Source organism: Mus caroli, unplaced genomic scaffold (assembly GCF_978045245.1).
Source record: "Mus caroli unplaced genomic scaffold, Mus_caroli_1 scaffold_1, whole genome shotgun sequence".
NCBI classification, from domain to species: domain Eukaryota; kingdom Metazoa; phylum Chordata; class Mammalia; order Rodentia; family Muridae; genus Mus; species Mus caroli.
This window is the reverse complement of record NW_028227256.1, coordinates 7,965,259-7,992,500: the sequence shown is the minus strand read 5'-3', so window position 1 is coordinate 7,992,500 and position 27,242 is coordinate 7,965,259. Positions and strand designations below refer to the sequence as shown.

Below are 27,242 nucleotides of genomic sequence, written 5' to 3'. Positions count from 1 at the left end.
TTTTGCAAAACTATAAAACGTCATTAAGCTGCTTCTATGGTGAAACACAGAATTTGAAGTGCCCTAAATCTGAATTCCTGGGCCACAGTCGCTCAAATCTGGCTTTCGAATCTGCGAGAGCTGTGAGGAAGGGGGTAGTTGGTGTTTGTTTGGTTTTCTTTTTTATTATACCAAAGTATAAGCTACACAAAAAATATAGGCTTGACTCAGTCACCACCACTGACCAATCACTGTCTGGGCTGAACTGTGATCTGAGGAGTTGGTAGAAGCTATAAAATCTTTTCCCTGAGACAAGGTCCCCCTCTGGCTGGGGCCTTTTCATTCTCCCAGCATGAGATGCCTGGGGAAATCACCATTTCTTTAGTTTACACTATTTGAATAATATGATCTTTCAATAGCATTGAAAGATCATATTATTCAATGATCTTTCAATAGCATTGAAAGATCCTGGTATCTCTGCAGAGCCCTGTTACAACAGGATGTGGTGGTATTTTTGTGAGAACTCAAACTTCAAGAATATTTGGTAGATTTTCTCGAACTAGTAGCCCAGCCCCATCTCTGTGGGAGGTGGGTGGGGCTGAGAACTGCAGAGCAAAATGTTACCCTTTATGTTCAAATTGGCTCCATCAGAGACATAGAGTTTTGAAACTAGATTAGGGGTATTGTTATTTTTGTTGGGATAATGCATCCCATGTTGTTGTAAGGCTGATGATCATTACAGTATTTCTTTCTGTGAATTTGAAAAGCTTTCATTTGAGGTTTGGAGGCTTGGGGTTTTCTATTCAATTTTAGTTTGGGATGTGGGGTGAAAATTTGATGACTAAATTGCATTATGGATCGTAGACTGCTTTCCATGAAATGTGGAGGCTTCAGGAAGCAGCCACTAAGTACAGTGGCAACAAGTGCTTCTCAATGCACACATCAGGTTAATTAACAAGGCATTCCACTTTGAACTTTATATATATATATATATATATATATATCCTCCAGAATTACTAGCTAAATCCTAAGGACATTATCGCTAATTAAGGAAGGAACTATTCAAGGTGCTGGAATTTGAACAAATTAAGTAATAGAGATTTTAATAACAGAGTAAGACTAGAATTGGGCTCATAGGGAAGGCAAGAGACTCTTGCTCTATTCCTCTTATTTGCACTTGTTCCTCTTGCACACACCTGGTTATGCACATGAGTTGGAGGAAGGACCTTCCCAAATGTACACAGCGGGAACCAAATAGACCTGCTGACCAAAATAATGAGCAGCCTTCAGGCAACTTGACAGCTCCCCAAGCCGTACTTTATGGCTTCATCTCCAGATGGAACTAGATTTGATTTATTAAGGGAGTCTCACTGGTGGTAAATATTCTTCTAAATTACTCAATAATCATAAAACATTAATAAGCCTTCTTAGGTGAAAAATGGCCTAGGAAGAGCAACTACAAAACAGCTACTTCAAATAATGACTCTAATCGCCTATGAATGTAAGTACAGTGCAGTCACACTTTATCTCTCTGAGTTATAGTTATTAGATCTGAGCCTCATCCTCTGGAGATAGTCCAAGCCTGAAGTCCAACTCCAAGCTACCCAGGCACTCCAGGAAAACTGTCTACCCAAGCTACTCTCTTTGGAGGAAGGGGAGTGTAGGGGGAGGGGTAGCAAACAAGAAAAAGCCAAGATAGGCTGAGCAATAGGAAGTACATGTCCCAAGTCTAAAGTGTGGCAGAGATCCTACAAATCTGTTGCAGTGCCTGGACAGTCCTAGACCACAGACCTCAAGCTGGGTTAACTACTAACTCTTGTTCCTTCACATCTCCCAGGCAGGAACAGATATTATCTTAGACTCTGAGACTTAATCCCTTAGCCCAGCCTGTCTTCTCAGAGATAACCCTGGCCACACGGACAAGTGCGCTCTGCTCTGATGGCTACTGAGCCTTTATCACTCAGGAGCCTAGTCATCCCACTCTGGCAGGAGTGACACCAAATGATAGTCCAAATGACCCAGATGAGCACTATGGAACACAGCAGAAAATCACAAAGCCTTCAAGTTGAAGCTACGCATGGGCTTAGATATTTTCTTAAGGAATTAAAGAGATGTTATATCTGATTTCTGGTACTCCAGTGTTTCATTAGGCAAGCATTGCCTTTAAGTGCCACCAGTGTTTTGCCTGTTGTGATGAGTTTGGTATACTGGCAGCCAGGCTGAGTTTCTCCCCCATTTGTCAGGTTCACACTGCAGTCAAAACCGGTTTCCTTGATAAGGTGTAGATAAGAAAGCTAAGTTTTTCCTTACTTTGAAACAATCAGGCAGACAAGTTACAAATAGCACAAAAGAGAAGGGGCTGGAAAGGATTGCAACTCTCTGGGCTAATTGTGTTTGCACTTCCTTTTAACTTGTATGATGTATGAGCCATAGGAAGGTCTCCTCAGAGAAAAACGGAAGAGGAAAGCACAAAAGCTTATCAAAAAAGCACAGACAACAAAACCCCTTCCCCTCCACGATACTTTTCAAAACTCCGTATCAGTGCAGTCTCTCACCCATTCCTATTCTTAAGTTGGTGATGATGATCCTAATAAACCGATACCCATCCCTCTGTGTGAACTGAAGCCCAGTGCTCTACAGAAGGCCACTTTTAAGACTTCATTTACAGAACTAATTCCAGGAGTATTTCTGATCTATCACCCAAACTTCCAGCCTCTGAGAACTTTAGCAGGAATCAAGGACCCAGGACGCTGAGCAGAAATGGAATCTTTTCCATACGTCCTAGGTGGCCGTTCCCCTAAGCTTGCCTCTGGCAGCTGCCCCTAGTGACAGTTTGTAGGACCCAGAGGACTGCATACAAATGCCTATCATCCCAGTGGAGTGACTTCCATAAAGCTATCAGCACACAACAACCTAAAAATTAGGAGAAGGCTTGCAAAACTCTCCCTTCCCCCTTCCTATCAGAGAAAAGCCTTAAATAGTTAGAATGAAAGCAGGTTGTATACTGGTTTGGGATTGCGTTGGGGATGATCCTGGGAAATGGACATAAAACAGCCTTCAGGTTCTGCAGCACATTCAAGATAAGCCTCCATCATCACTCCACTCATTCAAGGCTGAGATACTCAGTTTGTTAGAGCCTTCCCCTCCTCACAGAAGATTGTAAGCCAACCAGGCACGTGCTACTCCATTCACACCACTGAGTATCTGAATGGTGGCTTTAGTTCCCACGAGGCACCAAGCTGCTAGGGTATGAAAGCTGTCCACAAGAGAGGGTCCTGGGTAGCTGTGGTGGTGGACATGTCTTGGCACTCAGGAGACAGAGAGGGAGAGGCAGGCAGACCTCTATGAATTCAAGTGGCCTACACAGTAAGTTCAAAGCCAGCCAAGACTACATAGTGATGAGACCATATCTCAAAGAAAACATCGTTCCTTGATGATATAAATCCATAGCAAAGTAAGGAAGCATATTTGTAGTTTGCACCTCCAAAACCTATACATCTGTCCCTTATATTGAAGTCAAGCTATGAAAAGAAAAGAAAACAAGGGAAAGGAAGAAAGGGGAGGGGAGGGGAGGGGAGGGGAGGGGAGGGGAGGGGAGGGGAGGGGAGGGGAGGGGAGGGGAGGGGAGGGGAGGGGAGGGGAGGGGAGGCCTAGCCACATATATCCTTACAGCTCTGAGGTACCAGGCTTTTCCTAGACTGTCCTATTAACTGTATAGCTGGAGTGTAGCTGGGGTTTATCTCACATCGGCCTTATAATCCTATTGAAGACTTAAGAGGTTAAAGTAGTATCTTCCTCCAGAATACTGCCTATTACAGTTAGCTGGGGAAAGAAAAGTTACTTTCATATATATGTAGAGGTTGAGAGAAAAAGTTAATGTGTGCCTTCTTGCCTTATATAAAATATCAACACACACACACACATACACACCTACCTCTATTCCTTTTCTATGCTTGATTTACTCTTGTAGGCACTTAAAATATCTAAACATACTATATGTTTGATTTATTTATCTTGTTTTTTTCCAATGTTCTATGGAACAGGAAGTTTTAGTTTAGTTATAAGTGGTATTTTAGGCTAGTATACAATGTAATGAGTAAATAGAAAGGTTTTCATTCTTGCCAGCCATGTGTTCTTCAAGTTTACAACAATAGAAACTACTGCTGTGCTCAATAAATATTCTAGAACATTAAGAATCAAGCCACAGTTGGTTGCATATGCCAAACGTGTAATCCCAGGATTTGGGAGGCCGAGGCATGAGAATAATGGGTTGTCGTGGGGTTTGTGTTTTGAGATTCCTTATTTCATTATACCATGTGCGTGGGGGCTTTGTCTGTGCCGTATCCTCACTATGATGACAGAGATTTGACAAGGTCATCTGACTCCCTAGAACTGGACTTACAAACAGATGTAAGCAACCACGTTCCTTACAGACAGACTTGAGCCTCCACATTGGTGCTAGGGTTAAATCTCAGTTCTCACTCCAGCCCCAGAATAAAGAGTTTAAAGCCAGCTGAATCTACATTTATTGACTCTGCTGAAAAAGAATAGAATAGAGGAAGGAAAAGAAAACTAGGATATACGCCCTTAAAAGTAATTATTAAAAATCATACTATGAACATATTAAAGACATTAGTTTAATCGTCTTGACTATAAACTATGAAATACTGAAAATAAAATTCCCCACCATAAGCCAATAGAGTTGATTTAGACATGAACAATAACAACAACAATAAATCACTCTGGTTCTATTTTGTGGCTATTTTTAAAAACAGAATTTTAAAGTTTCATATTATTTATTTTTAAAATTACTGTAAACTTGACTACATGTTGTAGTCTAAACAAAAATATAGACTATCATAAAGAACTTACACTCGTGAATTCTCACAGTCTGGATAAGAAATATTTGTAGGAAAAACATATAATGCAAAATAGTACGTATGTGTGCATTTTTAAGTCCAATAAACAGGCTTTTTCTTGGGTTTTTTTGTTTGTTTGTTTTTTAAAGATTTATTTATTTATTTATTTATTTATTTATTTATTTATTATATGTGTGTACATTGTAGCTGTTTTCAGACATTCCAGAAGAGGGCATCAGATTTTTGTTACGAATGGTTGTGAGCCACCATGTGGTTGCTGGGATTTGAACTCAGGACCTTTGGAAGAGCAGTCGGTGCTCTTAACTGCTGAGCCATCTCACCCGTCCATACTAGCTGACATTCTTTATCTCTCAGTAAAGGTTTGCTTAGATTTCCAAAAATGCAGGGAACCTAAATCTTATCCAAATGTACGTTCTAAACTGAGTTTAAACATCAGAGGACCAAATTCTGAACTGTTTACTACCAATGATCGCGTTCCTTACACCTGCCTCGGCCTTATGGAAAAATAAGTTAAAAGTCTTAAATCCCACAGCTAAGGAGTAGAGCTGCCACTAGCCCGGTTTGAAAGAATCTTAAATCTCAAAGGATTCTCTATGTGAGAGTTTGAATGAGAATAGCCCCATAGGCTACTAGACTATTTAGAAAGGAGTAGGAGGTGTGGCCTTGTTGAAGGAGATGTGTCACTAAGGGTGGCCTTTAAGGTTTCAAAAGCCTATGTCAGGCCCAGTCTCTCTCCATCTCTACCTGTTGCTTGTGGATAAAATGTAATTTCTCAGAGACTTCTCCAGTGCCACATCTGCCTACCTGCACGGTGTCATGCTTCCCTTCATAATGATCATGGACTAACCTTCTGAAACTGTATGCAAGCACCTATTAAATGTTTTCTTTCTTTCATAAGTTCCCTTGGTCATGGTGTCTCTTCACAGCAACCAAAAAGTAACTGGGACAATCTGCTGCCTTCAATCTGCTGACTTCACTATACTGGGCTGATGAAATAGCCCTTGTCACCAAACCCAAATGTTTGAGCTTTGCTCCCAGACCAGCAGGATGGAGGGAGAGAACTTCTTCCCAAAAGTTGTCCTTTGATCTCCACATATGTCCCATGGCGTGAGCATCCTGATACGTATACATACATAATACACATAGTATTTTAAATATTTTAATTTCACCATATAGAAATGATCCTATTTATACACAGAGGAAACATCAACTTCTCATGTTATAACGGGAAGCTATGCTCACCCATCTCTCAACACCTTTCAGACATTCTGACTATATACTTAGGCTTCTTTTTACTAGAAACTAAAGAAATAGTCTTAGCTGGCCTGTTTATCAAGCTTCATTCTATGTCGACATTGCCAATTACTCTCCCCTCATCCAGCCAATCAAGAAATACAGGCTACCTGGCATAAAGGACACTTTCAGGCATGATGGTCATCTTAACAATGACCTTTATATTTAAATTACTTTTTAAACTTCTGCTAAAGCAACATATGGAATATTGACCAAATGCAGAGCTCACAAGCATATATATATATATATATATATATATATATATATATATACACACACACACACATTCATGGTTTAATTATATATAGGCTTAAGATAAGAGTTATATTTAAACCAAAATCAAAGATTCAACCCTGTTAGGAAACACTAAGTACACAGAAATCTAAACTTGACCTAAGAATAGTTCAACGGAAACCAGCAATCTTAATGATGTGTATTAACAGATATTCCACAGGAGACCCAAGATCATCTATTTTTAGAAGGTCCACCATGCCTTCTGGTTTCCATAAGGCCAGCACATGCTGACTTCAGGATCATAACTGGGTGGTTGCCTGGCCCTGACAGTCTCAGGCCAACCAGCAGCTGCTGCCACCTGCTTGCTCCTGAGGTTTGCCTAAGATGAACCACCTTCAGTCACCTCTGCATTCCCAAGTCAACAAGTTCTGTCCCCCATCCTGACATCTGCCTTCCTTTTCCTGGTCCAGACTAATCAAACCTTTCCCACAAATCAGAAAAACCTGGAGATCATGGGCAAAATGCTCTGGAACAGCCAAAAGAGGATCAAGTTAGAATTCTCCAGTATTTTAATTCTTGGACGTCTACACTCTAAGAAATTACTGTGAAAATTCTATCTTTCCCTCTATCTTACCCACACAGACATCCATTTACTATTTACTAATATTTATGCATGTTGTGAGTTGCAATACAGGATACACAACAAACATATAATACTATCCTGGGTCATATTCTCTGGAGATGCCAGACCATTCTAAGAGTTACAAAAAAAATCCAGATGTCCCAAGGTTTTCCCATGGAGGTTTCTCATTTGGTTTGTGTTCCTGTGATAATCCCCATGACCAAATTAACTTAGAGGGAAAAGTTTTTACTTAGCTTACAAGTTGCAGGCCTTCACAGAAGGAACCCAACCAAGGCAGGAGCATGAAGCAGAAACCATGGAGGAATGTCACTAATTGGTCCATTCCCTCTAACATGGTTCAGCTCACTTTGTAATACAGCCTAGGCTAGCCTACCTGGAGATACCCAACAGTAGACTAGAGTTTTCTCTATCAATTAAGTATAGGACATACCCACAGACCAGTTTCTCAGCCCAAGTTCCTCTTCCAAGTGTATGAAGTTTACAAACTGATAAAAACAAACTGATGAAAACCCTTACATAAAAAATAAGTATTAAATAAATATCTGTGTGGGTCAGAAGAGAGGAGAGAAATAATTATATTCTCACAAGGAAATTCTTAGAGTATAGAAATTCAAGCTTAAAAATTAATTATTTTCTAAGGGTCTGAGACTAAACTGTCACTGAGTACCAAATGTTCCCCTCTGTATTTATTCTCCGTCTCCTTCTTTAGTGCAGACTCTACAAGATTCTAGCAGGGCACAAGGCTATCTGATTACTCAACATATTTTCCTGTTTCACTCATAGTTGCTTCAGTCATGTTATTGGGCACAGGACAACAGTCAAAGTGATATGTGTGATTTCTGGGTCACATCCTTAGAGGGAGTTGTGCCCTCCACTTTGTCTCCCACCTTTCATCCCCTGAGTGTCAGGATTTGAAAGGGATCTTGACAAGACAACATCAACCATGCAAATGATATCAAAACCCAGTGCTCTGCTTCCCCCATCTTTTCTGTATGTTGGAACCATCTGGAGAAACCATGTGAACAGGGATGTTGGGTTCACATCCTACACTGAGGCTTCACTAGTCCTTGGGAACTAGCAGAGCAGTAAGGCAGAGAGAACCAAGATCTCTGAGTACCTTGGTACAGCTGAGCATGTCATGCTGCTGGACCACCATTAGGCACCAGACCCCAAAGGATGCAGAACAGCCATAATGACAACATGTGGCTTTCCCATTCTCAAGCACTCTTGGTCTGTTCAACCTGATGGTATTTGGTCTAGGTCAAAGCAGCTGAAAAAAATATCCTTCCAAATATACACAGTAAACACAACATTCTGGTAGTCTAAGAAAAAATAAGTATATACAAACTTTATAATTTAAGCACTATTCTTTTTCTTAAGATAAATCCTGAAAGGACATCTCTAGTAAAACATTTAAACATTGTTTGAGTATGATTCATGAAAACCAGGACTGAACTAAAGAAGGTGATTCAAATTATAAATAAACTAAAAATATTATGATGATAAACACATTAGCTGATATCCCTGAACGGCCTGCTCTTTTCTAATAGGAAATGGAAGAGTGGATCTGGAGGAAGAGGTGGGAGGTAAGACTGGCAGGAGAGGAGGGAGGGAGAATTCAGTCAGGATGAAGTGTATAAGAGAAGAATTTTTAAAAATTCAATTAAACAAGAATTAGAAAATACATTAACTTGAATCAATTCAGAGATGATCTGAACAACTCAAGGAAAACTCAGAATCCAAATGTGATGATTTCACAGCAGTTACAGAAATACTGATTCATTTCATCTGACACAAATGCACCGGCCCTGAAATGGTCAACTTCTATTCTCTTCCTCTCCCATTCCCAACATGTGTCTTACATTTCATGGTCCAAAGTGGCTGCCTCAATGCCTACCACCACATCCTCATACCAGCCAGGAAGAAATTAGAAAGAAAAGTTAAAAATAAAATTTCCCACGACTCACTATATATTTAGAAAGTACCTATTGTCACTCTGTTCACAATACCCTGCCACAACCTAAAAGAAAAAAACAAAATCCCTTCTTTTATCTACAAGGAAATCTGGAAAATGAGATATGGCCTCATATATTTAAGTCTTCCATAGAGGTAAACGTATCTATCACTAAAGAAAAGAAGAATGAGTGTTTAGGCAGTCAGAAGGCATTTTCCAGGTGTTTTGGGTTTTGGGGGTTCTGTTTTGTTTTTTAATAAGAGGTGCAGGATATGGAGATGGGCTCGTGTCTATATAGTCAAAATAAATTGTGTAGAAATATAAAAACAGGTTTCTACATAAGATAAGACATAAACATACATTAAAGCTATTTACTAAATAAAAGTCCTCCCTACCCTTAGAATTGACCTCTGAGGTGATGGTGAATGAATATGATAATCTTGGAATACTGGCAAGAACCAGCACATGAGTGGATAAATACAGTGTCTTTCCCCTAGACCTCACCCTTGTCATGATTAACAGAAAGACAGCAGTATAAAACAAAGGGCCATTTCTGGAATCCCAAGAACTTCTCTAGGGTAACAGTCACAAATAAGAAAAAGCTGAAATTCCAAGGGAACATGGAAGGCAGGCCGACGGGAAGCATTACAGGGCACTAAAGGGAACATCCTCACTTCTTGCACAACATCTGAAAATGTGTCACCATCTAAAAAGTCTCCAGTTCTGGCAAGAAGACAACCTACAGAGATACTCAAACGGTCCATCCTACACTAAGGAGATAACATTATTAAAGAGTAAAAAATGCATGGCACCAGCATTCCATGTCACTAACTTTTGCTGTAAACTGTTTGCCAGAGAATGTTTGCTATCAGTATTCTAAATTTAACCTGCTGGAATACTAGTGTAAGAATTAGATGATTTAACCTTTTCAAATGAAGGGTTTGTCTTTTCATGGAAAGTATGTATTTTGTATTAGTGAAAATAAAGAACAAAACCCACAATGTCCTTGGCATAGACTGTCTCCAGCAATATGGGTCCCTTTTGAGCACCAGGCTGAGCTACATGGTAAGTCAGGAAGACAACAAACTTAACCAAGAAAACCCAAGTCTCAAAGCAAGAATTCCATTTAAATGATCAGTTTTCTGTTTGTTTGTTTGTTTGTTTGTTTAAGATTTATTTATTGTTATATCTAAGTACACTGTAGCTGTCTTCAGACACACCAGAAGAGGGCGTCGGAGCTTGTTACAGATGGTTGTGAGCCACCATGTGGTTGCTAGAATTTGAACTCAGGACCTTTGGGAGAGCAGTCAGTGCTCTTAACCACTGAGCCATCTTTTCAGCCCCATGATCAGTTTTCTTAACGTTACCCTTATTGAATTACTGGGCAGAAATTGTTCCCATGAGTGAAAGGAAAGAAAAGATATTCATATTAGATGTCTCAGAATTGACTGTTAAGCACAATGCCATGGGGAGTGTGAGTTGCCAGCAGTTTTAAGGAGTGAAACATTCCTAGAGATATTTTCCTGAGATGACAATGTTAATTTTATGAATCAAAGATATTACTTTTCATGTAACAAATATAATTCTAATAACATAGAAAAAATTGAATTGGTAAACCTCTTAGAAAATAATAAAATTTCTTCAATTATCAAAATTCATAATAAATATAATGTAGAAGAATTTATGCAGATTAAAACAAGTTTTAAGTCAAACTAATATATAAAAACACAGACACAAAATTTTATTTGATATCAGTATTAAGTATATGGTAAAAGACCTCCACAATACATTGATGAAAGTATGAGAGACAATTTAATCATATCAGTTATCAGGTAACGTGGAACCTTGAAAGGGCTACATCCTGGTTGAGCTAAGGTTTGAAACCACAGAAACCCTGAAGGGACAGGAGGCACTTCACCTATTCCCTGGGAACCAGGCCCCTGTCACTAGCCACAGCCCACCATAGATTTGTGGCCATCAGTCATGTAAGGGCAATGCCCCAAGCCCCTTCACATGTAGAAGACATGACCACAGGTCATATAGGCTCAAGACAGATCTCCATTTTAATGAGGCACCTAAAGGCCTGGAGGGCTTAGCCAATAAGCTGTCCTTCCCAGACACTCCTCCCTGTAAACGGTATTTAACCTCAGACCTGCCCTGAGAAGTGGGTATAGTTTTACTCATCCATTTTCTGCAATGACAATAAATGTCTTAAAACCATGGGCTGCCTCTTTTCATCAGGATCCCTACAGCCCAGCACCCACCCACTTGGTGACAGTGTGGGGTAAGCGCAGTTGACTTCCCATGTCCTGCCTCCCTGATGCCATGTCCCTGACAGACACGGGACCCCATATTCCTACAAGATAACCCATTTGTATCTGTATGTTTTTCAATGTGTGTGTGTGTCCATCCTGTGTGTTATTTTCTACTGGCATGTTAAGACAGCATAGCCAAGACAATTTATGAAAGAAAGCCTGTATTAGGGCTCATGGTTCTACAGGATTATGAGCTCAACAGCAGCACAGTAAGGAGCATAGCAGCAGGCAGGAAGGCAGGCAGGCATGACATGTTGGAGCAGTAGCTGAGAGTTTGCATTCAATTCACAAGCATAAAGAAGAGAGAGACAGCTAACTAAGAATTGTATGGGTTTTTGAAACTTCAAAGCACCACTTCCCCCACACCCCACCCACTAAGTGAGAAACCCTTTCAACAAGGTCACACCTTCCAGTCCTTCCCAAACACCAGTTAGGCAGCCAACATTTAAACATGTGAGCCTAGGATTCCAATCTTATTCAGATCAGCACAGTGTGTGTGCACATATTCTTACATGTGAAGGTGTGCGACTCTGTGGCAGGGATTATAAGTGGAAGTCATGGGACAACCATCGTGTTGGTCCTTTCCTTACACCTTGTTTGAGAAAGGGTCTCTGCTGTTCTCACTGCAAAGCCAGGCTAGCTGGCCCTCAGAAGGTTCTCCTCTCTCATACTCCCATCTCCCACAGGAGCTCTGGGCTTGCAATCACTTGCATTATCCGATTTTTACATGGGCTCTGAAGATTCTAACTCAGGTCTTAAACTGGTGCCACCTCAACAGCACAGATGTTTCACTTTGAAAAGTATCTACAAAACCTAGTTAATGCAAAATAGAAGTTCTATACAACCTATACTACAGTTAAAAAAAAAAAAAAAACAATTATCATTACTTCCAAAAGTTCAAGCTGGTCACAATACACACAACAACACAAAGGGCTTAGCTCTTAACTTTGACTTCTAAATGCATTTGAAGGGATAAGTCTTCAAAGACATCCAGACACGGAGGCTCAGACATCCATGTTTAGTTTGCTTTCCTACTCCTGAATGTGCATGTTCTAAATCTTTACTATTCTCTCCAGGGTAATTCACTCTTAGCAAGATCAAACAACCCAGACAGAAACCTAGCATTTAACTTCAGAGACTACAGGTAGAAACTTCCCTTAACCTCGCACTCCTTGGTAACTCCCTTCCTCCCTTGGCCTGACCAGCATCCACTGTTTCCTAGAACAAGCCACCCTCTAGCCTCCTGGAAGGCTCCTGGCCTTTTCAGGACATGGCTTGTAAGTTCCTATACCAGAATTTAAATCCAAGTCACTCCCTGTCCCTGCTTTTGGCATGCAGTCAGCAGTACAGTATAGAGGCCAGGCCTCTGGTGCTTCTCAGACTGCCTACTTCCAGCTGCAAATAGAGGAAGTGGTTATTAACACTCAAGAGATAACCTACTCATTGTGAACACTGGCAATCGTACTTTAAATTGGGTATGTTCTGTGGCAGGGAGGTTTCTGAATGTTATATAGTGTCTGCCTTCTTTTCCAATGGTGCAGAAGGTCACCTGAATGTGTGGTGGGCTATACCGGCTGCCCTGTTTTAGGGGCAGAGGAAGTGGTTACAGAAACTTAAGAAACAACCTACTCATATCCCAGCTTTAGTAACATTTGTTTAGTTATTGTTCACTTTTGTTTTTCTGCTAGCTTCCTCTCCTTACCTTTATCCCACTTCTTTAAACATCTCTGGACAAAATTATCTCCATGTACTACTGCTATGATTTGGGTGCAAACGTCCCCACAGGACCATGAATCTGAACACTTGCTCTTCAACTAGCAGTGCCATTTAGAGGGCTGTGGAACCTTTAGGAGTTGAGGCCATAGAAGAAAACAGGCGCTTAGGGACTGGCGGGGGTGGGGGGGTGGGGGGGCTGCCTTGAGGATTTTATCATTCCACTTCCTATCCTCTGCTTTCAGACAGCCAATGAAATACAACCAGCAGCCTCTTGTTCATTCCACCGGGCTCTTCCCCACCAAGATGGGCTGTGTTCCGTCAAACTGAAAGCCAAAACAAAACCCCCATCCCTTAAATTGTATACTAACAGAGATTATTGCACCTGTAAAAAAAAGGTAACTAACACAGTTACTATTTCTGTCTTCATATTTACCACCAAACAGCCCGAAAAGTCTCCTCGGGTCCCATTATATCTTAAGTCTCAACTTATTCCTTCATTTCAGACTTTTCTTCTGGTCACAAGATCCTTCCTTGACATTGGGACACACTTCCCCCCTGCCTATTCCTGTCCCTATCCTCACTCCCTACCCTTCTCCTTCTTTCACCTATCTCTCCCCTCACCCACCCACCCACCCACCCCTGGATTCTTTGTTTCAATCTTAAATGGCCAAAGACATCCATGTACCCTAACCTTTTTTTGAACAGCGGCTCTCTAGCATCTTACCCTCCTTCATTTATTGGTTTTCTCCTCCAAGTAGTCCCCTTATACAATCTCTTCCAAGACTTGTATGCTTCTCATCCAAGATTAACTTCTGGGTCTATACCTTCAGTTCAAAATGTCTTAGATTTCACAATCTTGACCTCAAAAATCATAGGGAAATTTGTAAATCAGAAAAACATCCAAAACCAGATTAATTGCCCTCCCCTACCCCTGCTTGTCTGTCCCTTCCATTTTATTTTTCAATTAATGGCTCTACCCATCTAATCAGCATACATACAGACTTAGCACTGTTCCACATTCTCCACCGCACTCTGCTTGCCCTTCTTAGTGAATATAAAACCAAAGATTTTACCCTAGAATTCACAGCTCCATCACACAACTGTAATTATCTATGCATTTTTCTTTTTACTCCAATAAAGTATGCTTAACTTTTGTTTATGTCTCCAGTACCTAACATAAACAACGTTTGTCTTCTCAGGCTGTTGTAAGAAACAGAGGAAGCTCAGAGTGAATGTGTATTTTGACATGGGAAAGCCATGTCAAGGACTCAAAGACCAACTGGCCCATGGGAAATTGGGAAAGCCATCTCCCATATGGTCAGCCTTAAGAGAAATGGCAAAACTTTTCTTAAGTGTCCCAGTATGAGTGCTTATGAAGGATCGATCAGTACGTGCAAGACCAGCAACTATAGCTTCGTCCTCCAAGATAGTTCATAGCCTGAGACTTCTGGCCTCCAGAGACCTCCCACTGAGACATGCTAACCCCTCCCGCTATGCTATACCAAATAAACAGAAAGAGGTTCCTGGTTTCAGTGATGAGGGTAGTAGACGGTAAGAACCCCACCTGGTGCCAGCTTCACCATGTATCTGTTCTTTCTTCATTCCCTCAGTGCCCAAGCTCCACAGGACCAGGCAGACTGTTCAAACAAAATATCAGATTGATAGTTTACACCAAAACATATCGCCTCACATAAAAACTTCTAGGTAAGAACCTCTCCTTGGTTTGAAAATGGCCACCTTCTCTCTGCGTCCTCCCTTGGTCTGGCCCCTGTGCATTTGCACCCATCCCTGGTATCTCTATGTGTGCTCAAATCACTGCTTGTGAAAACCCCAATCACACTGCTCAGAGCTTACCTAACAGAGTCATTTAAACTTATTTCCATCTTTTAAAGATGCTGTCTGTAAATTCAACTTGGTTTTGTTACACAGGGTTAAGATTTCAACATATGACTTTGGGGGAGGAAAGAAGATAACACAAGGATTAGGAGTCCAATCAATGAGTGTTTGCTTGGAAGAGCCAGTCAGAAGCAGAAGAGATTGTTTTCAGGTGCATTCTCATTCTGATTTCTTTGGCTTGGTCAGTGTCTTTGTTTTCACCAGCGCCTGCAACTGACAAAGCTCACAGAGCAAGCAAAGGAACTTTCCACTGTCTTTGGGAATGGATCATCTACATAAAAATGGCTTCTCTAACTGCTTTTGCAAAGGTATAAATATGTACACCAGGAGAAGCCAAGGTAGTGAGCCTGAAACCATAAAATTTAGCTCCCTTCACTGCTTGTGAGGGCCTCCGGAGTTCCAGAGAACACCACTGCAAGAAGCTAAGAGTCCAAATCAGATACAGAAAATGCAAATATTTAGTGAGAGCTATCAGGCACCATGTAAATGATGGTGGCTACTACATGAAATACAAAATTTTCTCTCCATCTTCAAGCTACCGAAGTGACCACACAGAACACCATGAATAAGGCCACTGGCGAGATGATTCTGCAGGTGAAGACTCAGCCGCCAAGCCTGATACCTCGAGAAGGCAGAATTTGATGCCCAAACCCCACATCACAGAAAGACACAACCAACTCCCTCAAGCTGCCCTTGACCCCTACAAGAGTATCAGCAATGGGTACACACATACACACAAAAACAAATAGATAACTGCAACTTGGAAAAAAAAAAAACCCACCATGCCAGAGGACCTAGAAACATAGAAAAAATGTAGAAGAGAGTAAGAGAAGAAAAAACTCTAAAACTGATGAGAACCTATCTGTCTAGCTCTTTATAACATCAGCAGAAGTAAAATAAATCACTTAACATGGCCCTCACATGAGCCAGAGCATGGACGAATCTAATACTCTTTGTGTCCTCTGCACAGCACCCTTGAGAAATGCTATTTTTCTTAAAATATATACTGGAGAGGAAAAAGAAGCCTAAGAATTTTAGGAATGACTGAAGTAACAGAGACAAGACTCACATTTTAGGGTATCAAAACCTGAAGAGGCAATAAATATCAAAGTCATTGATTCTCATAAGATTCAGTGCTCAAAGTCTTTGCCCAGTGAGCCCATACTATGGCATGGTTGTGCCAGACAACGTGCCAGGAACAATCCCAGCTCACTTCTACTTCTCACTGGGATTAGAAATGACACTCTTTTGGCCCTTACAAGCATCCTGATTTACACCATAAATTACATGGTCACCCTGCCATAATTCCACAAGCTCACTGAGAAACAGTCATACAATGTTCCAGGACCAGTGAAAAATAAAAATGAGAGCCTTGTTCAAAATGCTGGGAGAAAAATCTAGCAAAGGTACAGAAATACAAGGCTTGTTCTCTTTCATGTACCTGCATGCTCGGGTTTTGCTCTCTAGTTCCATCTGACATTACTTTCAAAACCTAAGTTGAATTATAAAATTGTTAAGAATTTCAGGATGATAGAGGCCAAGCCAAGCATTAAACCAAGTAGAGGCCCTACTGAGCCCCAGGGATATGTATATGTATATGTATATGATGTATATGTATATGTATATGTATATGTATATGTATATGTATATGTATATGTATATGTATATGTATATGTATATGTATATGTATATGATGTGGATGTGTATGTATATGTACATACATACATATATACAGGTGTATACACAGGGTACAGCTTATGTCTCCCTCCTCAGTTCACTCAAATGGTCTATGATCCTGTACTGTGGCATGAACTGAAAAGAGAAAGCAATCCACCAATTATTGTCGAGACTAGGATATTCACTACTGGTTATTAGTTTGATGAAACCATTTATTGAGAAATGTTTTCTAGGTTTTCTAATGAAGCACAAAATTTCACTCCCCAAGCAAAAGTACAAAGAAAAATGCAAGTAAATAAGGTCACTCTCTACCATCTTATCTACAGAGCATTAATCTATATAATGTAAAAATGAAAATTCAGAACACATCAGAGGAAGTGATAGTGCAGAGCAAAGTAAACTCAAAGTTTACAGATGACTGAAGAACTGTCATTTATAAAACAGGATGGAGAGACAGAGAGATGGAGGACTCATCAGTTCATATAGTCATTCATTCACTCCGAAAGCACTGATTTATTACTTACAACATTAGAAGAACTGCACAAAATTGGAAGTGGGACAACCAAGTAATAGTCTGGTCTGCTGGGAGCCTATGCTCAGTCTGCTAGAACAAAACCCAAGGGAACACATGAATGTGCCAACCACTTAAGCTACCGGTAGAATGGGTATAAAGCAGGAAATACCCAAGGGGGAAGTGATCATGGAGCCTTGAAGCCCAACAGGACTCTACCACGCTTAGAAGAAAAGACCCTCCCAAGTACAAAGGTGGGTCAAGTATGGTGGCACACACCAGAAGACCCAGGAAGGAAATGAGGATGACCGCCTGCAGGGTGACTAGCTCAAGGTCCACCTGAGCTACCCAGCAAAGCCTGCTCTCAAAGAACAACAAAAGTTAGCATAATCCTGCAAAAGCATAGCACAGCACACTCCTACAATGGCCTGTCACTAAATGACAGCTACCCAAAAGCAAACAATGTGTTCCTGAATAGTAGCTCAAGAGAAATGCATACAAAGTGATACTATGTTATTATATAGGAAAAACACAGTGATGGAAACAATTTGGAGCTTCTGGGGGGGGGGGGGAGCAAGTGCTCTCCCTTTAAAGGCCAAATTTGGGATGCAGGACTAGAAAGACCTTGTAGGATTGGGCAAGATCTGCAGCTGTGACTTTTCTTTAAGGAAATACCATTTTGTTTGCCAACTTGTAGGAATGTGTAAACACACTCTTTTTTTTTTTTTTTTAAAGCTAAATGTGTTTTCTACCTCTTCCTCCTAATAAAGATAGGAGCCACCCTTCAACTATGTCAGCTTAAAGCTAAGGCACAGATGTAAACCACCGAGCTCCAGTTAGATCTATAAATGACTTAGGAAGAAACTATCAATTTGGGTTTTATTTTTCTGCTTTAGCCAATGAATTTATCAGTCAATTTGTTCAACACTATGACTAATTTTTTGAAATAAAAAATATCTTTTATTGGTTGTCTCCAATTCTTATCAGTCATTTAGAATGGGTTCCTGGAAGGGAACGTTTCAGCCCAAACAATAGAAATTTTTTTAAGCTTTTCGCACAGAAGATCATGGTGTAATCTGAAAATTAAATTGAGCATATCAACTACAGATGACCAAGCAAAACTCAAAGGGGACACAATGCTGCTGCAAATAATTCCCTGAAGAGAAAACTGAAGAATGTACTATGAATAGATTTTAGGTTTTGAGTAGTTTTGACAAAAAGAAGCCAGAGTTAATTTTTAAAATCACATCCAGAGTGCTAAGCATGGAGTTCATGCCTCTAGTATCAGCAAATCTAAGGCCAGTCTGGGCTGCATGGTTTGTGTCAGGTCAGCTCTGGGCCACAGAATGAGGCTGGTCCTCAAAAAAAGGAAGGAAGGGAGGGAGAGAGGGAGGGAAGAAGGAGGAAAGACATTGAGACCAGTAAGTACATTTGCATAAATTGCACATAATGAACAGAAGCAGAGCTCATAATTTCTAAATAATGAACAAAATACTATTTCTAAAAAGAAAGTGTAATTGATTTTATACTTCTATTATCTCTTGTCTCATTGTTACAGCAATAATGAGATTTTAAATCTAAAAATCAGGTGTTCAGATAAAAGGGAAAACAAACATTTTATATGTGTTTAGGGTTTCTTTCTTCTCTTTTTTTTTTTTTTTTTTTTTGGTTTTGTTTGTTTGCTTGTTTGTTTGGAGACAGGGATTCTCTGTGTAGTCCTGGCTGTCCTGGAGCTCACTCAGTATACCAGGTTGGCTTCAAACTCAGAAATCTGCCTGTCTCTGCTGTGACTGTGGGCATGTGCCAGGCTGTGGGCATGTGCCAGGCTGTGGGCATGTGCCAGGCGAACATTATTTTAAATAAAGATCAACAAGTTGGGTTTTGAGACTCCCTGTTTCTGCAACTTAGCCTTGGCAGTCCCGGTTTCCATCTATTTTCAGCAAGGCTTTCTCTAAGAATGTCGCGGACCCTTCAAATCCAAAGACTTATCACCCAACAAAGTTTCATGAAAGTCAAATTTGACGTCATTAAAAGTTTTATCTCCTTAAAAACATGCTCTTGTCAGTAACTGCTACATGACCACGTACAATAATCCTACTAGTTACCAGGGTATTCTCCCAACACGTGAACCTCAAAGAACGTGGTCCCCAAGCTTGGGTAAACTGAATTTGAGAATCCAGCTTGTGTGTTGTGCATCTCCTGAGACCTGAGATGTTGCTCTTCCTGACACAGCCAAGTGAATTTCTACAGGGTGGCTGCTAGCACAAACTTTACAGACTGAAGGAAACTCGGGAGGAAGTTCGGTGTTTGCAACATTTCCCTTCCAACCTAGGGTTGGGGGCAGGATAGAAGACTGGGATGAAGGAGAAAGCAGCCGGAGGATTTGGGTGGGGTTTTAACTCTTTTTCTGAAGGACGCTCTCAAATATATCAGGATGGACAGGAACTGGCTGTAAATTCTTTGTATTTTCCGCAACGAGGAAAATTCCATCCTTAGGTGATGTCTCAGGAGTTCATTTTCCCACAGTTTCTCCTCTTCTGCTCTGAGACTGAATGAAATGATTTGAGGGCAGAATTCCAGTGAGTCAAACTGGGACCTGGAAACAGCTCCTGCCCAGTCTGTGAAACCCTGAAATTGTCGGACGCGAGGTGAGTTTCATGATATCACTCTCAAGTGGTCGGCGTGCACAGGAGACTAGGACCCAAGTGGAGGGCAGATTTAAATCAGGAGAAAGAAGATTGTAGAGCTGTGAGGGAGGCGCACACATGTGGCTTTAATATGCAACAGCTGCCAGGGATGGTGACCCCGCTGCTCTTGCTCCTTCGCCTCCACCCTCAGAATCCAACGTTTCAATGATTATACCTAAAGGGACTTCACTGCTGTTGATCTAATAACCAACTCCGGCTACACAACATCCAAGGACTTTTTAAACACTGCATGTACCTGAAGGTAGCAAATTGAGACACAAAATCAAAACAAAATATGAGCCGAAAGAAAGAGGATAAGGAAAATGACACAATGAAATTTGCCCTGGGAGATGGATAAAGAAAATTAAGGGCAGATGGGACAGGCAGAATGGCCACAGGTTAACTTCTCCCACGCGAGTTCTTCAAGGCCCTGGCCACTCTGCACCCGTTCAGCTACAGGCCTGTCTCCCGAGTCCCCGCGGTCCCCGCGTCACCTTTACGGATGCCGGGTGCTGGCGCAGACAATGCTCCAGACTTGGTGCCCTGCGCGGGGCCGGCTACTCACCGACACTAGGAACTCCAGCGTGCCCACGTAGTCGCGCTCGGTCTTCTGCAGCTCGCTGAGCACGCACACGCGCAGGCGAAGCTGCTTGTCTACTTCCCTGGCGCTTTCGTCGCTCATGGTGGCCGGCGGGGCGCGGAGCTGGGGGCAAGTGCGCTGCCCCGCGCCTGCTGCCGCCACTGCTGCCACTGCCGCCAGCAAAGTTGCCGCCTCTACCGAGTCCCAGCCCGAACGCGTAGCTTTACATGCTGGCCGGAGGCCGGGGTGTGGGCAGAGGACTGTGCTCGGGCTGCGGCGCGCGCGCGGGACGCGCGGGACGCTCTGGACTCAGAACAGGACAGTCCCGGGAGAGCGGGAGCCCAGCCCGGCCCGCTGCTCCGGCCTCACGCGGCTCCAGCCTGAGGGGAGGCGGCTCCAGCCACAGCGGTGACTTGGACATCAATCAAATGCTTTCAATCCATGTGACTCCGACCCTTTACCCTTAGCCAAATCTCAGGAAAAAGGAAACACAACCCTGGGGAAGTGTATCCTGCCAGCTAACTAAACACACACACACACACACACACACAGGATGGAACTAACCCGAGGTTCCCAAACCTAGAAGGACACTTGTGAGGGCTGCTCTTGGGAATCCCGCCCACTGTTTAGCTTTAATGTGTTTTGCACCAAGTCTGAAAGCAAAGAAACAAGTCCCCGCGGTTACATAACTGCTTGGGAACAAAAACAACCACACCACTGACCCTCCCGCGTTTGACAAGGAACACATTGATTTTGAGTTTTCGTCTAGTACTTAACAGGTTCGGTTTAAAGAAAAAAACAGCAAACAATGTTATTTCACAGGCAGACAACCTTCTGTCAAAGCTTGAAATGTCAATTAGTGTGATAAATGAGGACATTAGAGCAAAGTAGTAGCCCTTACCGATGCACTGATTCACATAGAATAAGCATCACCCTGGCTGAGTACTTTGTAACGCCGCGTGTGTCTAAATGTTTTAAGTCTCACTATAGTATTTCACTATCAGTTTAAATTCAAGAATATTTGTTCTCAGCGGTTTCCAAGAAGTGTCATTTTAAAAAGATACAAATGTTGGATGAGGATGCATAGTAGGTGATCGACAGATGATACCTGAAAGACAGGTGGATGATAGCTGATTGACAGAGGACACCCAGAAGCTAGATAAGTTATAATCTTCAGTTTTGAAATGGAATGGCCAACGCATTTGATTTTAATGTTTAAGTTTATTGAATTCTCCCTTGGGACCAGAACCAAAACCTATAAATCTAACAAACCGAGTGATCCATTTGCATTTCTATCTAGATATTATCAACACTTACTTTCAGAGCCATTTTTTCTACTTTACATAGTGTACAGCTAATGACATTTAAATAAATGGAAGTCACACTCCTGAGGCAAGGAAGAGGCAGCCAAATTTGTTCCAAGATTCGGCAACCTGAGATAAACTGAAGATGTTTCCTTCGTTATTTACACTAAAGTTATCTCCAGTTTTCCATAAGTCTTTTCAAAATATGATTGTGACTTCCATGAAACAAAAAGGAGTCTTGTACCTTCTTCTCATATTAAAGATTCAATATTTGAATAATGTGAATGACGCTGATGGGAAAGGTAGCTTTGCTGTTTCCCTTGCATCTGGTTATTTAGAGGCAGCCAGGAGCAAAGGGCAAATAGTGCGGACAGCTTCACACAATAGCAGAAGAACAAAGGACAAGGCACACGAAAGACAGACCTCACAGAACCTGGTAAACAATAAACAAAAGAAACCAGAAAACAGAGGAAATACACCCAACAGCTAGTGGGAGCCAACCTCTCTGTGTTCTACAGGTAGTGGTGAATGAATGCACTTTATGCCCCCAAGAGAAAAAATGATATAAACAAGACAGAGTTTTCCATCTAGTGCTCTGAATGAAATAGAATGTTTTCTCTTGCCATTTGTTCCCAGTTAGAAAGCTAGATTTCTATCAAGCCATTTTGTCTATGTATAGACCTCTAGAGCAAGCATCTTACACTTGAAGAAAAATGTACTTGAGTCTTAGTCATCATTGAGGCTTTACCCATCCAGAAACTTTGGCTGTGTTCTACAAGATGCCTGGGAGACCAGTATGAAAATCATGAAGTGCTAGGATCCGAGGATCATGCAGACCATGAGTGCTAGGAAAATGTTTCAGAACACAAGTCATAGATCACTGCACTGCAGTTAGCAGTTACTGGAGGTCTCCTCAAAACGCATATCCCTTCCCCTACCCTCCATGATTTTTTTCTTTAATTATCTCAAACATTATACCCTATATTCTTTCAACAGGGTCCTCAGATTCTTAGACTCCCTAACATTTGAAGTCCACCCTCTAAAGACTTACAATTGAGTTAGGGACAGGGTCAGGTACTTAAATAATTCCATTAAAAGGCACACTTCAATAATTGTTTTGGGGAGAAAAAAGCAAGTGGAAGCTATCAGAAAGATACTCATTTTAATTGTGTGAAATTCGTATTTCTCTCAGAAGTGTCCATGGAGAAATTATTATGCTGTTTGTGGTCTCTGCCCTCTTTTCTCCTCCTCCATCTTTGCCTCAGTATCATTTGTAATTAATGAACAACTCCAGGACACCTTGTAGCTTACTCTGCCAAGTCCTCTCTAAGAGAGGACTCTCACAGAGACCTCTGCAGCCCTGGCTGAAGTCCGTAACTTCTCATCAAAGACTTAAGAGCATAAGAAAACAGGCCTAGAATATCTGGAAACTTTCACTTTGATGGTAAATAAGGTCTTTCACAGGCTCTGAATGTGTTGTGTCCCTTCCCACTTCCTCTATTGAAACCTCAGGCTGTGCCTGCCAGGAAAAGGAAGGCAACAAGCAAGATGATGGACAAGAGCCAGTTTTTTTTTTCTTGAAATACTAATGAGGTTAAAGCCTCCAATAAAAAAGCGATGGGGGTGGGGGGGAGGAAGAAGATAGAAATGGCTGAGTTCTGGACTAGCTCAGCCATTAAATTTATTTCGGGTGCATGAACTTGGTTGGCGCAGTTGGAATCGATTCTAAGGTTCAAAAGGCCCAAGGGCAGAGTCCAGTGAGCTTCCTTTGGTCTAGCCCAGAGAAGAACTACTCTGGCCTGAAAGGCTGGAGAGTGCAAGGCTGTCTCTTAGCAGGAAAAGAGCTCTCCACTTGCCTTTCAGAGACCAATCATATTTGTGTCTTGGACATTTCAATGCCACTATCAGCTCAGGGAAAGTCACAGATCAAGTCTGGATGCCAGTTCAGTAAGAGCTTAAAAACAAAAGACAAGATTGCTTTACTGCATGACCATCTCATTTTATAGAAACTGGTCTCTGTTATCACCTTAAAGGCTGTAATCTCTAGAAGATGACTTCATGACATCTTGATCGACATAAGCAGATAGAATAATGGAATTACACTAATGTGCATATAGAAGACCAGAGCAACAGGGGGTTCCTTAGACTATTTACAAATGTAGGTTTCAGCTCATGCTGAATTCCCCAGTTGTGGCACTTCAATTTGTTTACAATTTAATCAGATCAAGTACAGTGAGTTATCGAGTAAGTCATTAGTTCTATCTTACTTCATTAGTTCTATCTTACTCTTAGAAGGTGAATAGCTTAAATGGCAAACTATAGTACTTGGAAGTCACCTTTTAATTACCGATGTGATGTTGTGGGACATAGAAAACAAATCAAAAGTTTGAATGGTACTTCAGTGAGAAGCTAGAGTTCTCTCCAGACGAACTTGATTAAGAACAAGCCACCCGGATAGCCCAATTCTAATGATGTCATGAGAAATCATGTTCTCATTATAAAAACTAAACTTATTAACATCCCAGTAAAACAACCAATGAGTCTAGTGTTAATCTCAGGAAAACACCTTCCCTGTGGTACCCATCTTCCGGCAGAGCCTATTGGTTCCTTCCTCAGTATAGGTCTCTGTGACCTTACAGATCTTCATGCCATACCTCTCTCTTCCTACCTTGTCTTTAGTAGAGAAACTAACAAGGCCCAACATTAACATAGCTCCAACCACATGTCAGTAATGGGGACTGCTACTTTGCAGGTCATTACACACAGGTGTGATCAAGGTAAGCCAATATCAGTGAGGCCTTTGCATTATAAAGCAGGAGGGATTGATTATAGGCAGACCACACCGTGTTCTTTATACAGGAACTGATGAAAGCAGAATACCTTTCCAGGTGTTATTCCAGTGGGAAATACAGCTATGGAGAAACGACACAAGATGAACTACAGTTTTTGTCAATGTGACCAATAGTCTATCTAGACCCTGACCTGCAATTACCAGTCAACAAACATTTGCTTGCTGAATATATGATACAGAGGATGGGAAAGGGCATTCACTGGGATGCTTCTGTTCTCCCAGGGCTTCATCATCACACTTCTAAATAAGGATGAGTCTGGCTTTGCTTTCTGCTTCTCCATTATCTATTCTTCAATAGGAGAAGCAAATATAAATGTTCCTTAGAGGAAAAAGCGTATATGTAAAGCATCCTCAATGCAGATTGTGAGCCTGCTTAAGGAAAAAGAATAAACAAAAAAAATGTACTTATTTCACTGTTTTATCAAAGAAGTATTATTCATCTTGTTAATGACTTAATCGAACCCATCTAGTCTATTCTCAAGCTAACAGTAAAACACAAGAAATACCTGATGGTAATTAGCAAAAAACGATCACAGTTACTAAAGCACAAAGGTAATTTTACCACCATAGGTATTTAATAAGTCAGCTATCCCTTAGACACGGAAAAGAATCTTCCAAAATACTTTAGGAATAATATCATTAGAAACTAAAACACATTAAACAGTTAATTACATTGTTTATAAAAAGAGTACTGGATTTTATACTTTAAATATTTACAGAACAATCAGGAGGAAAATAGAATTTCCATATGTCCTTTCCTATACTTCTCCCTAGGCCCATAATTAACATTTTGCATTAACATGCCCATTTTACTTTTGATTTTTCAGTTTTGTAGTACTATACCAAAATACCCGAGGAGACCTAACTATATTTAATAATTGTCCCCCACCTCCAGATTTGAAGACTGGAAATTCAAAAGCAGGCTCATGATTTGGGAATTTGGCTACCATATCACATCATGTTGGGAATACACATGTATCTTTGTATTCTCTCTCTCTCTCTCTCTCTCTCTCTCTCTCTCTCTCTCTCTCCCTCCCTCCCTCCCTCTCTCCCTCCTCCTTTCCCCTCCCCCCTCCTCTCCCTCCCTCCCTCCCTCTGTCCTTCCCTTCTATCCTCCCTTTCTCCTCCCTCCCTCCCTCCCTCCCTCCTTCCCTCTAAAGCTACCAGGATTTCACTTAAAGACCTACACTAATCTAGTTATTTCCCACAGGGTCCACCTCTACTCAGCATCTTTGAACTAAACCCCTATCTTCTTGTTACTAGCAGCTTGAGATTTTAGGTGCTAAACTACTTAGCATGTTTGGGGATTCAAGCTATGCTCCAAGTAAAACAATGATCAGCATTGATACATGTCATTCACTAACATCCATGGTTCCTATCAGGAGCCACTCTGTGTGACTCCTGTATAGTTGCACCCATGTTCTTCCTAACCAGTCTTTCCTGCCTCACTTGCTCCACACTCTTCAAACACTCTGACCTTACGGTGTCCCTTGTTTTGCTTTCTACAGTGTCACATAGTAGGAACCATACAGTAAGTACATTCTTCAGATGTGAAAGGCATGTGGGTCTTTGCCTTGGATTCACGTTCTTTTTCTCCTTGAACGTAAATAAATGTCATTTCGCCCTCATTTGCATATCACTGGGTTTGCTTCTAGCTCTCTATTCTGTTGCTGTTATCTATTCAGTCTTCTGTGGGTATCACACACAGTTTCACACCATTAGTAAATCCTAGATAGAGACTTCTCACAAATGTTCCTTAGCAAGTTGTCTAGGATAATTGGAATCTAGTTCGTAGCACATTTCAACTACTAAAAGTCAGACTTTTTATTCTTTTGATTCCCCCCTCCCCCCACCCCATGGATCCTAAATGGAAAGGAGATACATAACCTTTCTTAATGAGTTCAAAACATTGTCTCATCACCTAGGCTAGATTTTATTTGTATTGCTTCTATTAAATTTTTCAGTCTTTATGGAACCTTCTGCTTCAAATCCTAATCAAGGACTGATGGCTTCAGAATCTAATAGATATGATTATCCTGGTATTGTTTTCCCAAGGGCCCTGGAAGAATGAATTCAATCATTTCATGTATCAGAAAAGTTTTCTCTTGATGTTCATTGTCTAGGGCTGCTATCGCCAAGTACCAGTAGATTAGAGCAAGATGGAGAGATCGTCACAGTTAGCTCCTTCTGAAGAGTGTAAAGAGTCTGCCCACACCTCTTGCAATTTTTCATAGCCTCAGATATACTTAGATTTACACAGAGTACCTTCCTCGTGTCCTCACATCACCCTCAATGTGATTCAAATTTTTCCTTTTGTAAGGGCAGTGGCATGTTGACCTTGGACACATCTCAATGATCTGAACCTGGCTTGACAATCTTCACAGACCTTCTGAATTCACAGGCATTGGTCTCCAAGACTTTTTCAATTACACACAAATGAAAAATTTCAACTGAGACTCTTTGATATCTTTCTCTTTCTGAAATAAGATTCTAAGAAAGCGTCTTCAGACACAAATGCTCTGGCTTCTGATGTCTCTCAAATGTCACTTGTGGCTGAGTGTGTAACTCAATGTGACTGCTTATCAAGCACACCTGGAACCCAATTTCATCCCCACAAAAGCAAATTGCAGTTATTCTATTCTCATATTCTGTTAACATTCTTACATTGTTAAGCTTTGTTAATCTAATTTATTACACATTAAAATTTTTAATCTATTGCTCA

General features: G+C 41.1%; 1 protein-coding gene across 4 annotated transcripts in view; it reads right to left on the bottom strand.

The window, feature by feature from the left end:
* The window catches only part of Prex2 (phosphatidylinositol-3,4,5-trisphosphate dependent Rac exchange factor 2), a 321,717-nt gene extending 300,803 nt beyond the window's left edge, over positions 1-20,914 (bottom strand). For all 4 annotated transcript variants that reach the window (XM_029482876.2, XM_029482881.2, XM_021163512.3 and 1 more), the window contains exon 1: positions 20,351-20,914. In XM_029482876.2, coding sequence (XP_029338736.1) covers positions 20,351-20,467 — 117 coding nt within the window. In that variant the 5' untranslated portion in view covers positions 20,468-20,914. The remainder of the gene's footprint in view (positions 1-20,350) is intronic.
* Between the last annotated feature and the right edge of the window lie 6,328 nt (positions 20,915-27,242).